This window comes from Podarcis muralis, chromosome 12, assembly GCF_964188315.1.
Source record: "Podarcis muralis chromosome 12, rPodMur119.hap1.1, whole genome shotgun sequence".
Lineage (NCBI taxonomy): Eukaryota > Metazoa > Chordata > Lepidosauria > Squamata > Lacertidae > Podarcis > Podarcis muralis.
Window position 1 is genome coordinate 60322952 of NC_135666.1, and position 15609 is coordinate 60338560.

The window sequence follows — 15609 nt, forward strand, 5'->3', positions numbered from 1 at the left end:
CTAAACGATCGCTAGAATTGGGAAACCACCATTGCTTCTTTACTCCAAAAAATCCTAGGTCTATAACCTGATATCTGTAACACTGGGGGGCGGGGGGATTATTTTGTCTGCAATCTCCATCTGAAAACAGAATCCACAAGCACAATACTGTCATAATTTCTGTTTTTGTTTTTTGGTACCCTTACTTTGTTTATTATCTTGTCTGATTAAGAGTTCTGGAGAACTTAGAGGTCTGCCATACTTTTGTGAACACTTGGGTTGGTTTCAGTAAATGTACTTTCCTGATGTGAATTTAGCTTTAGCTTTGTAATTTACAGCAGATCTGTCATAAATTCAAAATGAAGTATTTAATGCCACCTAGTGGATGATTTTATGTACCTTTTCTTAAACTGAAAAAGAACACTTCTACCAGGTTCCTTATATACCGTTTAAGGAGGGAGAAAAGATTCATACTTAAGTAGGATCAGGGGTGCCAACTTGAATAAAATATTGTGGGGGCCCAGGTAAGCCCCAGCCAGCACAATCCATCGCAGCTGTATGCCATAATCATCACTATTATAACAAATAAAGGCTTGACATATCTCGCTTTGCATGTCATGAGTCTATCTCATTTGTTAGTTTCACCTTTTAAGTTGAATTACTAAAATAAATGAACTTTTCCACGATATTCTAATTTTTCGAGTTTCACCTATATATGGGGCTATTCCACAACACTGCCTTGTGAATTGTAACTGGGGTCATATTTCCCAATGAATGGCAATCTTAAGCATATTGTTTTAAAAAGGTATACTGTAATCGCCTTTCTTACTCAATGAACCATGCTAACACATACAAGGAATCAGAATCAGAAGAATCTTTATTTGCATCGGCCACTAGCCATAGCAATAAAATAAAATACAATGTACTGAGACACGAGGTAGAAACTTAACTATACAAAATATGTTTTGGAGGTTCACATCAATAATCAAATACGGTAATAGATCTTATCCTAATTGCCCCTGCTTTTTTTTTTTTTGCGGTTTTTGCTGTCACCTGGGTATCATGATCTGCTAGAACAGGCATGTCCAGCCTCCAGTAGGCTGTGATCTACTATCCAATAGAAAAAACTGGCAGTGATTTACCACACTATCTCATTGTCATTCTCCATTTGGCTGGGGAAACCCAGTTGGATGGGCGGGGTATAAATAATACAGTGCAAGCCAGAAGCACATGAGCCACTGACTCAATACTGCCATCTCCACATGGACATAACTTGTTTTTCCAGCGGAATTTTTTGAAATCGACCCTCAGGTACTGCTGAAGGCAGTATATTCAATCTTGCATAAGTAGAAAATAATCATATTGCATAAGTAGAAAATAATACCATGGACAAAATTTTCTTATCGTGGCCAAATCATTCTGTCGCTCAATATCATATAAAGGTAAAGGGACCCCTGACCATTAGGTCCAGTTGTGGCCGACTCTGGGGTTGCGGTGCTCATTTTGCTTTATTGGCCGAGGGAGCCGGCGTACAGCTTCCGGGTCATGTGGCCAGCATGACTAAGCCGCTTCTGGTGAACCAGAGCAGCGCACAGAAATGCCGTTTACCTTCCCGCCAGAGCGGTACCTATTTATCAACTTGCACTGCTTGCTTTCGAACTGCTAGGTGGGCAGGAGCTGGGACCGAACAATGGGAGCTCAATGGCCGACCTTCCGATCGGCAAGCCCTAGGCTCTGTGGTCTAACCCACAGCGCCACCCGCATCCCCAATATCATATAGGCACTGTCTAATTAAATTATTTGCTTTACTGAAGCCCAGTGTTAATAACTGTTGTGGTGATAAAACAGAAAAGTAAAACTTTTGGTTGACAATTTTACTCCAAGTGCTCTCATGACAATCTAAGGGTAATAGACCAGTGGGGTTTAAATTTAGCCTAAGCCAATAATTAAATGCCCTACACCAAATCTAATTCAACAGAGGGGAGATTAGTCTCCAAGACCAATGAAGCATTTGGAACACAGGATGGAACAGGGGGGAAAATTCCTTAAGAACTTAGATTGAACAGCTTCTGTAGATCCAAGGTGAGCGCCTGTCCAAATCTGAGTCCCACATAATAACTGTGCTGGGGTTTAGCTTTAAACACTGCAAGTGCTGATGGTATGTGATTGCCACCTTTTGTATGGAAAAGCATGTCATGATGTGCTCTCCATGACCCCGTTGACTGAAAAGTAAGGCCAAGGTATTTAATGACTTTTACTTGTTTGATCAACTGATTATCCATATACCATCTATGGGCCCTATAGTTTCTTGAAAACAGCATGACTTTGGTTTTCTTCTAATTCACAGCCAGCTGTTCTCTTTGTCAGTATCCTGAGAATGCCCTCATCAATCTTTTTAGACCCACTTTCGTTTGAGATAGAAGTACCACATCATCTGTGTATAGTAATATAGAGATGGCTTTTGTGGCCAATTTAGGGGCATGATATTCTGGGGATGTTAAATTCTGGACAATATCATTTATATATAAAAAGTGCAGGTGCTAGGATACAACCTTGCTTAACTCCCTTTGTGGCTGGTACGGATCCTGTGAGCTGCCCATTTGTAGAGCAACACATTTTCAGCACAGTGTTTATATAGACATTTAATCAAGGAATTGACTTACATTTGACCATGATCATGTAGACATCTATTGTACAAATGGGAGGCTGAGGCAACCGCTCTCCTTTCTCCAAGACAGAGGAAATTTCACTGGCTGGGATACAATCATATGGTTTTGATCCAAATGTCATCAATTCCCAAACTGTGACACCTGAAATGTCATAGCAAACCAGAATGTTAAAGACTCATCCTATAGGGAAGAACACTCCTAGTTCGCCTGCAGATGTGCAGTTGCCGTCTGGGGGCGTGAAAGGACTGCAGAGAGGCCTGCAGGGACTATGACCCTGGGCGGGCAGGCAGCACTGAAAACATCTGCAGCCCCAGCTAGGCCTACACCAGCTGCTGGGGCAGCACTTCGGGGGCGGAATGAGGGCATGGGTCAGCCCCCCATGGTAAAATTGTTTTAATGGGAATGTGGTTTTTAACTTGGGTGTTTTAAAGGTTTTATTTGAGAGTTGTTTTAATTTGTGCTGGCTGCTTAAATGTGTGAGGGGCGGATCCAAGGGAAGCCCACCCTCAACTCCATTGGCTCCACCCCCTGCACAGCCCAAGTCCCAGCCTGCATCCCCATTCGCCAAAGCAGGGGGCAGGCATAGGATCTGGTTCCTGATAGGTGGAGGGGGCTTATGCCAGGAAGGGCACAGCCAGCCAGGCTGAATTAATTTGTTTTCAGGGGAGAGGGAAAGGCCTGCCCTGGGAATGGGCCCGGAATTGCTGGGGCACATTCCACTAGGGAGGATGAACTGAGACACCCAGTCTCAGTGTTCACGGGTGGGAGGAGGAGTTGCTTGAGGGATGGATCATGTCATTACTAAGCAGGCGAGTTTTGTTGCTGTCTGGTTTCAAGAAGGGTGTCCCACATGACCTTAAGGCTCCAGGGGGTGGCGAACGATTCTCTCTGTGAGGGAGCCTTTCTGGACTCTGCCTGCCTGCCTGCTGTCTCATCAAAATGGTGCATGTGCTAGTTATCTCCACATCAGAAGCTAGGGGTCCTATCCCGGCATTGTTGTCGATATATTAGATACCTATACAAGTGATCTGGAGGTTTTTTTGTATGGGAGGTGCAATCCGTCATCTGAGCCCCCCCCCCACCTGTAGTCTGAAGTGGTACAGCCCAGACACAGCTTTACTGCCTCAGAGGAACAAAGCCTTAACCTGCACTAATCTACACTTCTTTTAAGAAATTGTTTAGGAACTGAAGTGTAAAATTATGATAAACACCTGAGAAAAATCCCTTATTCCCTTTCCTCACATACATATTAGTGAAATGTTTTGTGCCTTTATAATCATAACGTTCAATAACTTTTCCTATTAAATATATTCTTATAAACATCATGGGGGGAAATGAGCTCTTTCAGAAGATCATAAAATCTGCTCAGCTGCCTATCAAGAATCATCATAGCACTTTTTTCAGACTTACCATAACTCCAAACATCACTTTGGTGGGTGTAAATGCGATGCAGAATAGACTCCAGCGCCATCCATTTAATAGGAACCTAGGAAGATAGCAATGTAATTGCTAAATCTGAATGCTAAATAGTAAGCACTGAGAAACAATTGGGATGAGCGCAAGGATGAGTTATTTTGAAAAAATGGATGTAAGAAGACAGCCAATTAAACAGAAGAACAGAATGCAATTTGGGCCTGGTAATAATATTTATGTTGCATAAAACTGTTGTTCAGAATATGTAAACTAGAAGTTTGCCACCAATAAAACACTTTCCATTTATAACACATATTATTACCATGCATAGCTGCTTCTATTGAGCAGAGTTTAACAGATGGCTGCTAGCACAGATAGGTAACATAGTAATGCCAGTGCTTTGTTTATCAGTTTAAATTTCAATGCGTTTTTGTCATCTAAGGTATTGTATATTAGGAAAATGTTCAGAAAAGGGGAAACAACACGATCAAGGGGCTGGAGCAATGAGAAATGGTTGCAACATCTGAGACTTTTTAGTTTAGAGAACAGCTGAGTAAGAGGTGACATGCTGTAAGTTTATAAAGCTATGCTTGGCTTGAAGAAAGTGGAGGGGTTTTTTTTTTGCTTTCTCCTATAACACTAGAATTTATGGACATTCAATGAAGCTGAATGTTGGAAGAATCAGGACAGATAAAACAAAGTAATTACTAATTCAGCATGTAGTTCAGCTCAGGAGGCAGTGATAGCCACCCGCTGAGATGGCTCTGAAAGAAAACTGGACAAATGAATGGAGGATAAGGCTATCAATGGCTACTTGCCACAATGGCAGGAATGCTTCTGAATACCAGTTGCTGGAAAAGACAGGAGGGGAGAGGGCTCTTGCGCTCAGCTCCTGTATCAGGCTGGCCACTGTGAGAACAGGATGCTGGACTAGACGGGCCTGGTCGCTGGATCAGGCTCTTTGTTGTCTTATGTGGGCAAGAGGTTTCTTCAGGGACTGTATGGGAGTGATTCAAAAACTCTTGAGACAGAAATGCACCAGAATTCTATCAAACAAACCAAGAGGAATGATTTTTTAAAAAATCATCATCATCATCTTTCTTACTTTTCCTCCTTCTGCATGGTATTCCTTTTCTTCTGCACCAAGCAGTTTGGCCAGTCCAAAGTCTGTGATCCTCACATGCTGAGGAGTCTTAACCAGGACATTCCGGGCAGCTAAATCACGGTGTACCAAACGACGTTCCTCCAGGTAATTCATTCCCTGCATCCAATAAATAGTTGTAAAAATCTTTTTTTATCGCCCCACACCAATAGCCATGCTACGTAGAATATTAAAGGACTATCGCTCCATACAATAAATGGCCAGTTCCAACGAGATTTCACCATTGTGGGAAATGGTTGCAAAGGTAGAGAAGTGATTAGATGTTTTTAGGCTTATACTGCCTAAGTATATATTGTCACAAAGATCCTTCCAATACCTAGGAAGGTAAGAGTCCACTGCCAGGTTTAGGTGGCAACTTTGGATCTTGTGTTTTACAGCAGTTCCTAACTCTGGATTCTCATGTTTTGGGACTACATAGCCTCCAACACCTCCATGGTCACTGGCCAAAGATGTGCAGTCCAATAACGCCTGGGCAAAGCTGCTCTATCTTCCCTGGTGACCAGACTCAGTTGTCAAACATTTCAGAAGCTGAACAGGTTTCTGGAACAGATTAGGTTCGACAACTGAGATTTGAGTGTAGATCGGTAAATATACATAGTATTAAATGTTGCATGTATGGGAAAGGAATTATAGGAATGTTTCTCCATGTGCTGAAATCTACGCAGATACATTCAAATCACTGCTTTCAACAAGTCAACTAAGATATCAACTCATCTTAAATGGTCATAACATCACAAATATGTGTCACCATATTAATCCAAAGGATCTCTATATACAGCCTCTTTCAATTCAGAACTTCACAGAGGAAACAGAGGGATTCAGAGCAGCAGCAGGAGCAAATTTATTTGTCACGTGGGTGGTGGAAAATGCTGCATCTTTGGGCTAAAAACTGTGAAGGCAGAAATCCTCTATTCTCTACACCATTAACAAATACCAGAATTTATGTTTTCATGCTAAAGTAATAAAACTATATTTGTGATATTCTATAGTAATAACAAATACTTCCCTTGTTTTGTAGTTGTCATTGTTGGTACATGACTGTTAATAACTGTAACCAGAACCTTTACACATTATGAAACACTGGCATTCTTATATGCTTGTGAAAATGGAGCCTTTGAAAGAACTACAATCAACTCATTTTTGAAAGAGGCCAACAGAGAACAAGCCCATTAATGCTTGGGCGGAGGGTGAAATCCCCCCAAACAGAAATGTGACGATGACACAGTAATAGGAAAATGTTTTTCTCCCAAGTGTCCACCCCCATCCTTTCTCCATTAACCTTGGACCAACATCACAGTATCTACTAAACATTTTCAGATGAACTCCCACAATGTGCTAAGGCCTCCCAATGTTGCCAAACAACTTACCCTAGCAAACTGGCAGAAGGCCACAAGAAAAGCTGTTTTCATGAAATAAATGTAGCTGTTTAATGAGCTGTTATTCTCAATCAAATCAAATCAACAACCCCAACAAAATCCTATCAAGAGTAACCTCAGTCAAGGACTTAAATAGTTCCAGTTTATTAAATCAGCTATTCCTTCCACAATTGAGTATATGCCTGTATTATGCTATAATATAACTGGAATGCCATGTATTAGGTAATATTCTATTTGATCCAATCCTAGAAAAAGAGGTGATTTACAGCATAATTTGATTATATACTAGTTTCTAGATTTATTGATAGCAACTGCATCTCTCATAGTACTCTGATATTCCACTTCAAAATCCCCTCCCTTTTTTATTAGGAAGGTTATGAACTGCCTCTTGAGACACTTTTGCGCTGAGAAAAATTCTATGCTTCAGATAATTAAAGATAACGTCCTTCAGAAAATGTTATTTCAAAGCCATAGGAAGAAATAAAGGAATGAACTCTGTGGAAGAGCACCTTTGGGATCTGGTTTCCTGCCTGTGTGATGGATTTGCTACGATTTCTAGACAAGCAGATTTGGCTTCAAGACTAACACTACTTACCCAGTGTGCGTTTTAACTTTGAAAAATAATATGCAGCACCAATCCACGTTGTGTGCTAGATAGTTTTAAAATTCAGCTGAGTTTTCAAAAACAGCTTCCCAAAAATCCAGAATTCCTGGTGGATGTAATCATTCCCTTCTGTCTGCTTCAGCTAGCTCTTTCAATTGGATAATATCAGCTAGTTGAGCAGCTAGTTGAACTTAATTCCTTAGTTTACTTACCTTTGCAATCTGCACACACCAGTTGAGAAGGTGCTGGGATCCAATGTTATCCTTGTGCTCTCGAACGTAGTCAAGAAGGCAGCCATAGGGCATAAGCTGCGTGATGAGCTGAACGGTGGAGGTGAGGCAGATTCCCAGCAAACGGCAGACATGCGGGTTGTCAACACTGGCCATGACATAGGCTTCCTGATCAGGAAAAAGAGGAGGGAAAAGAAGCTCATGAAATGATATTGTTAAGTAATTAGGCTGTGTTCATCACGCTTTGTACATGACTCTACATTTTAATAAATATAAAGATTGTTATAAAGAATGAGGCGGTAGAACTGCTGCATAAATACGAAGTGCAAATGGAAAGCCCTACATTTCAGAGTTAAACGCTTCCCGCAGACAGAGGGGTGGAGAAGAACCTTTTTGAGCCCGAGGGTCACATTTTTTATTGGGGAACCTTCTGGGGGCCACATGCCAGTGGGGTCAGGGCCAGGAGAAAAAGTGGTCAGAGCAACTGATCTAACTCAGTAGGATGCATTCCAGTCATCCAAAAGTCAGAGGTTTCTAACTGCTTCCTGCCGCCCTGAGACTGAGGTTCTCCATCGTGGAACATGGTGAACTAGTCCAAGTCATATGCAGAGTAGATCCAATGAAACCAACGGATTTAAGCTTAATCAGTGCTTTTTCCTGGGGAGACGCAGGAGTACACATACCCCTAAACATTTTGTGAATCTAAGTTTGGCCTCATTGAAGGGCAGTATTTCAATATGAGTAGGAAAATGGGAGTTTAGGAAAGTTTTTAATATCTGATGTTTTATTGTATTTTTAATATTTTGTTGGAAGCTGCCCAAAGTGGCTGGGAAAACCCAGCCCGATGGGCAGGGTATAAAGAATAAATTATTATTATTATTATTATTAGTAGTAGTAGTAGTTCCCCTAAACATTTTTTTTTTTAGAAAAAAAAGCACTGAGCTTAACGAACATTGGATAACCATTCTCTGCAGTGCTGGATTACCAAATAGGCAGAGTAGGCACCAGCCTAAGGGCCCTACACCTTTTAGGGGCCCCGCAACAGTGAATCAAAATAATACTCAAGCTTTCTTAGTTCAGTGTTATTCCACTACAGTGTGTGCACAAGGGCCCCCCTGAGATTTTGACTGCCCGGGGGGGGGGGGGGGCTCCACAGGGTTTAATCCAGCACTCATCCTCTGCATGTGGCAGAGATTATTCACTATGTGGAGTCAGTTTTCAGAAGCTTCTCTTGGCAATTGTAGTATCTGCTGCAGCTCCAACTTTTCTTATGTGGTGGTTGTTGTGGTTAAAGGTAAAGGTAAAGGTACCCCTGCCCGTACGGGCCAGTCTTGACAGACTCTAGGGTTGTGCGCCCATCTCACTCAAGAGGCCGGGGGCCAGCGCTGTCCGGAGACACTTCCGGGTCACGTGGCCAGCGTGACATCGCTGCTCTGGCGAGCCAGAGCCGCACACGGAAACGCCGTTTACCTTCCCGCTAGTAAGTGGTCCCTATTTATCTACTTGCACCCGGGGGTGCTTTCGAACTGCTAGGTTGTTGTGGTTGCTGTTATTTAATTCCTTCCTTCCTTGATGGTACACACTACACCCTGAGTTCTGGGGACTGGGAATATAAACATTGGTGTAGATATGTGTGTAAAATGTAGTGTGTGTGTGTAACACATACTTATATTAACAAAACTTTGTAAAAAGTTATTTCGAGGAAAGTTTAAAGACTTGTGATACTGCCATTTACTGTAGCTGAATCAGAATGGTGAACCAAATTTGCTTCTTCCTCTGCTTCCTGTTATGTCAGATACATGCTGTATTAATTTTTTAGTTAAGTCAATATTCCCCAAACTGTGCTAAAGTCCAACTCACCCTCCTGCAAAAGTTGACCTGCAGTCTACTAAACTGGGAATTTAATTGTATGGGATGTGTGTATATGTTGGCCACACAGAATATGGAGCTGTTCCAGAATTTGACAGAGCCTATTAAATTTGATACCGCCAAGTGAAACAGACGCCAGCCCTCAAAGAAAGAATAATGAAGCCATTGTGCAGTCATCTGTTCTTTAAAATGCTTTGAGAAATTACAGCAAAGCTCTTGTTTTTACACTTTATCTTGGAAATCTCTGAGGTACGCCATGACCTGCTGCAAGTATGTGTGGTATTTGATGGTAAATCTCCTGAATTAGCTCTTATCCTAATAAAGTCATTACGAGCTGTGGCTGGAGAATGAACTGGATTTTAATGCTTGCAGAAAAGTTCGGAAGCAGCAGAACTAATGGAAGATCCTGCTGGTTTATGTAACAGTGGAAAAGGAAAAATGCGAGGAAGGCTGTTATCCCCACTGCCCAACAGGATTGCTGCATGCTAGAACACAACACAGAAAGGGGACTTCTTAGTTGGATTAGAACATTCCAGAAATGCTCCTACAGTGGCCCATGCAGGTGGGACTTCAGAAGCAACAGCAAAATAGGCACTGTGTGTTTTATCTATGTTTGTATTATTTATTGTATTTATTTGTGGATTACTCCATTTGATTTGTCTCATGATGTTAGCCGCTCTGAGCCCAGCTCCGGCAGGGGAGGGCGGGATACAAATAAAAATTATTATTATTATTATTATTCAAACCGACTTACATTTTTTAAAAAAAGAACCCACCACCAAATATAAAATCTGGAGAGCACTGAGAAGGACACAGCTGCTCCCGACGAGGCCTTGATGCACCCCCCAAAACTGCACCCAGGGCGATGGCCCCCTCAGCCACCCCTGTGCCACATCACTGACTACAAGCTGTATATATCCGTGTCCAGAATTGTTTTGCTGAGCCTTATCTTCTGCAACAGTAGACTATCTGAACCTTTTTCTGCTTCCATGTAGTGATTGGTACTGGGAGCAACTTCCACTTTGTGAGAAAAAAACTTCCACCTGAGATTCCCAGCATCTTCAACTCCCCCAATTCTTCCCACCCCACAATCCTGTAGTCCCTCAGCCTTTCTCATTTTGGCCCCCACCATGGGCCAAATCTCTTCCCGTAGAACAATGGTGGAGCTCTTTGGGCATCTCTAGCCATGAACCTCCTTCTCTGCCTGCAACAGTTCTCTTTAGAATAGGGTTGCCATACGTCCAGAATTTCCCGGACATAGTTGGAATATGGCAAACAGAAGCAGTGTCCGGGCGAAAATTGCTGAAATGTCCGGGGAAATCTAGACATAAGGCAAGCCATGTTGGAAGCTCAACAACTTTAGCCCAAAAACTTTTTGAAATATGGCAACCTTACTTTAGAATTACTTCCTAAAAGCAGTTGATGGAAAATGTAAAGTGTCTCCCCTCCAAACCCAATTAAGGATGAACATAAATTTATATTTGTCTTCATGCTATAAAATCGCAGTAACCAATATTTCAATGCTTCAAAAGTGTGTGTGTGTGGGGGGGGACTCACGTCAAGAATTTCTTTGTTGGCTTTAGGTGATGTGGCCTCTCTCAATTCCTTAATTGCTACAGGAATTTTAACTCTCTCGCCTTCTGGAATCCAAAGCCCCTGTAAAATAAGAAGGTTAGATTTAGCATAGAGCTGAAGAGCAAAAGTTTGCATGAAAAGTATATGGAAACTTCAACAGGGATGTGAATGCAGAAGCCAGCAATGAGCTAGGTAACCCCTCAGGGTTAAGTACATACCACAAAATTTCTGGAAATGATCATAGAATCATACAGCAGGAAGAGACCTCAACCCTCTCATGCTCTGACTGGGGTTTGAATAATGCACTAGTTCGATTTAGGGCCACCATATGTCTGGAATTTCATAGGCATAGCTAGGATCCGGCCCTCGTAAACAGCATCTGGGCAGAAATCACTAATCGCTGAAATGTCTGGGAAAATCTGTCAGAAGTATAGATTTTGGTGAATTTCCTAAAAAATTCCTCAAAAATTCCTCTTTTTGTAGAGATTTTTGCAAAGGCTTTAATTAACATCTTGCTCAAAAGTGAGAAGTGGCAGCAGCAATGGCCCAGATCAGATGTTAAAACGGCCCCATCTCCTGGCTAGGGAACGGGGAATGTAATATGGGCTTTCAGGCTCCTCCCCTCTTTAATAATAATAATAATAATAATAATAATAATAATAATAATAATAATAAATTTATACCCCGCCCATCTGGCTGGGCTTCCCCAGCCACTCTGGGCAGCTTCCAACAAAATATAAAAATACAGTAATGCATCAAACATTAAAAACTTCCCTAAACAGGACTGCCTTCAGATGTCTTCTAAAAGTCTGGTAGTTGTTGTTCTCTTTGACATCTGGTGGAAGGGCATTCCACAGGGCGGGTGCCACTACCGAGAAGGCCTTTTTACTTAATGTTAACTAGGTGCAGAATTGAAATCTGTACCACTGTTGTAACCACAATTACTAGTAACCAAAATTAGCTTTTAAACCAAAGTTTAAAAATGGTTTCTAATCCTATTTTCAGTTTCTGGCTTAAAAACTATATTTATGCCAGTGAAAGTTTAATGCTATACTAAGGGAGGGGACAGAGCAGCGAAGAAGCGTTACTCCTGAGCCAAACAAGCACATGTTTTACCAACATACAATGAGAGAACACTGATTAATCTGAACCATTCAATCCTTTTCTGACCTTACCTTAAAGACGGTACCAAACGCTCCAGAGCCAAGAACTTTGATTTTTTTAAATTCGGTTTCCTTTAGAATCCTTAGGAGTGCCTGGTTTGGTGCCTCCCCACTGGGAGTCAGGGGTTCAACAAGCTGTCAAATACCAAAAGAATATGGTTTAAAGTGTCAGGCTTCCTACTTTTTATATTAAAAACAAAAACAAAACCCAGATAGGATTACCTCTCTTTTTTTTGAGAAAAGCAAAACAGGTGACAAACTTACATTTCACCTGATTTTCCTGAATAACATAATGTAGTACAAGGCAAGGAACTCACAAGATTGCGAGCCTTGTTTTTAAAGCTCAAGGTAAGCAAATCCATCATTACAGTCTCAAGGTCAGGTATGAAATCTCAGTGTCATGGAGAAATGGAGGCTCCAATGTGTTTTGCTCGAATATGAGCTAGGTTCTGTCCAGAATTAACATGGACAACAGGGTCACAGTATGGCATAATATCATGGCCATGACTGATTGCACAATGGCCTTGAGTAACATGAGTAGAGTCATATTTACCTAGGAAGAAGAGACGATTGTTTGAGTCCTGCTAAAAGAGTATTATCTCCCCCCACCCCCGATGTGCTTCTTTGAGGGAAGACACCTGGATTCCATGCAATGAATAGGAAATAATTGCTTATTTGCACTGATAATTTGCAAAAGACTCCAAGACCCTGGCATACATTGTTTGTGTCAGTTTTGGGCAGTACATTACAAAACAATGTGCTGCACCTACTTCTCTTTCTTGCAGCAATCTGCGCAAAGTACGTTTTCTAACAATGCGACGCCTACGAAGGTAAAGGCCAATGCCCAATGCGATAACGACAAAGCAGAGGATGCCTCCAACAACTCCAGCTGCAATGGAGGGGATTTTAGAACTAGAAGGCAAAAACAGAAGAAATTATCTTTAATCTCATAGGAGGGTGAGGAAGGCAACTCACTGTCTACTGAGTATCCCAAGCTGAGAACCATGATTTTAAATGAAGGGGGACAAAATAAAACCAGATCGTTCTTCTAGTTCTGCTCCAGGGCGGCTCACCTGCTGCCTTCATCATATATCTTTATGTGCCAAGTGAAAACGTTTCTCTTCAACCAAGCCTTGGGCAGATTAATATTCTACAGCCTTGTAATGTGGTGGGGGATTCTTTATTGGGGGGGGTGGAGTTTTAATGATTTACTTGTGTTTTAATCTTGTTCTTATGTTGTAAACCACCCTGAGATTTTGTGATGAAGGGTAGTATTTAAATTTAATAATAAATAAACATTAATGCAGAGCTGTGACAGCCAGCATGTATGCTTTGTCAGCCTAAATCAACATAAAAATCAATTGACTATTACATATTAGCCTTGATTAACAAACAGAAATATGAAGAGGAATAAGAAAAAAAGTGCAAACTACAGAACAGTCAAAATTATATTAACTTGCTGTGCTTAAACTGTACCTTTCCAGGGACTATAATATATACACATTGGAAATCTATGTTGTATATTCAGAGGGTCATTAGATTTCTAGTGTTTCAATATTATATTTTAGCCATAAGCAAAACACATTTTAACCATGAAATATGGGTGTGTGTATACAGGTTATGTTCAGTATAGACATGTAATTAATTAGCAATAATTAGCAATAGTTACCCATTAGGACAACCTTCAAGCCCTGGTCCTTTGCACCTGTAAAAAAATCACACACACAAACAGAGAGAGAGATGGAGAAGAGGCAGCAGAATTAATACATTTACTGCTAGATTCTTCAATGGACATTTCAATTTTTTTGCCCTGCACACATTTTTTTAAATATATAAAGACAACAAGCTTACTAAGGAAATACAGGACCTGGGAAAATGTCAAGATCCTTGAACCAGACGCATTTTTTCAAAGTGTAGGGTGCATTGTACTAAAGGAACAGCTTCTAACTCAGTTTTTTAAGCATACTGGGAAGAGAGAACATTATTCAAGTCCATTATTCAAACGGTGCACAGAACCTCCAATTCCCGCCCCCCTCCCAAAGCACAAATTCAATCTCTTAAAAAGCAGTGCCTTATTCAGACTTCAAAAAGACCACACAAAGCATCCTATCACAAAGAAACAACTGTTTGCTGGACTACATGAAAGGAACCAGCAATTTTGCTGTGAGTGGACAAAATCCCACATGTGATATATAGACTAAAGTAGAAGCTAATTTATATAAACAGCTTCTAAATCTTGAGAAACTCTGGTATACCCACACCTCTGCTATCCATGAAACAGAACTTCATTAGCCTTTTGTGGGCAAATCCATGTTTTTTGCTCCTCCATTATAAAATCACCTTGCACGTCATAAGTCAAGTCATTAAGATTAAATATTTTCCCTTAAACAAAAAATTATTCTGTTACACAGGGTGCACTGAATAGCCTGAGGTCTGGAATTGAGAGATATCCCTTTGTGTTAGTTCTGTCCCCAGATGTTTTAAACCAATACTTTTCTACTAGCAAGAATGTTAAAAGTGAGCATTTTGTGACAACAGTCCACAGAAGTTGCGCATATTTTAAAGAACCAGAAATATCTCCTCTTAACATTCTTGAACAGTTTTATAGTGCTCATTCAGAAACTAAGATAAGAAATGCTAAATATTAAACTAAATCTTTGAAACTTTGAAATACATCTCTTTTGCTCTTTTGCCATTTGCTGTAAAAGTGAGGCCAGCATAAAAATCCTTGAAACTATGCAGTCCATCCACTGTCATCATGAACACGGGTTTTCATCTGCACATACAAACATTTTAATTCACTTGGTACAGGCACAGTAAGTTTGGGCCAATTTTCCAAAACAATTCGAACAATGTTTTTCCTGAGCCCACTATTTCCAAGTTAATCTACAGCCAGGTTGCTTAGATTTATGGCCTCTCACAGGATACTTAATGTAAAAACTTTGAGACAAGAATTTAGCAAGAAAAAACAATTCTCTGGTAAACTACAGTTCCCAGGATTTGTTTGTGTGTCTTTTAAATGTATGGTGGGTATGCAACCTCAGTTAACAAGACTACACTCCTCACACCCTTGTGGGCAATCTGATCCCACTGTCTTCCTGATAATATTGATCTATTATCCTACTATTACTGTTGTACCAACTTTGATGTGCCTAGAAGAGCCAGAAGAAGCCAACAGTGGAACTGGAGGGAGTCTTGTGTCCTCACCACGAGGGAGAGGTGGAAGAAGCAACAGCACACACTCCAGCTACAGTGCCAAGGCAAATGGCTAACCAGTTAACCTGTGGACATTTGATACTGGAAGACAACAGCCGCCACCACATTGTAGAAGAAGAAATTCATGAAAGAGAAGGCTGTCAGTGGCTACCAGCCAGGATGGCTCTGCTCTGCCTCCAGGTTAGAGGCAGCAAGGCTTCCTAATACCAGCTGCTGGAAACCACAGGAGGGGAGAGATGCTCTTGTGTCCATGTTTAGCTTGCAGGTTTCCCACAGGCACCTGGCTGGCCAGTGCGGGAACAGGATGCTGGACTAGATGAGCCACTGGCCTGATCCAGGAGGCTATTCTATGT

General features: G+C 41.2%; 1 protein-coding gene across 2 annotated transcripts in view; it reads right to left on the bottom strand.

Moving 5' to 3' along the window:
* Nucleotides 1-15609, bottom strand: part of EGFR (epidermal growth factor receptor) — a 140406-nt gene that overhangs the window by 10409 nt on the left and 114388 nt on the right. For both annotated transcript variants that reach the window (XM_028749908.2, XM_028749907.2), the window contains exons 16-23: nt 13710-13745; nt 12811-12952; nt 12053-12175; nt 10860-10958; nt 7416-7601; nt 5167-5322; nt 4059-4134; nt 2643-2789 (exon numbers count right to left, since the gene is read on the bottom strand). In XM_028749908.2, the coding sequence (XP_028605741.2) occupies nt 2643-2789; nt 4059-4134; nt 5167-5322; nt 7416-7601; nt 10860-10958; nt 12053-12175; nt 12811-12952; nt 13710-13745 (965 nt within the window). The remainder of the gene's footprint in view (nt 1-2642; nt 2790-4058; nt 4135-5166; nt 5323-7415; nt 7602-10859; nt 10959-12052; nt 12176-12810; nt 12953-13709; nt 13746-15609) is intronic.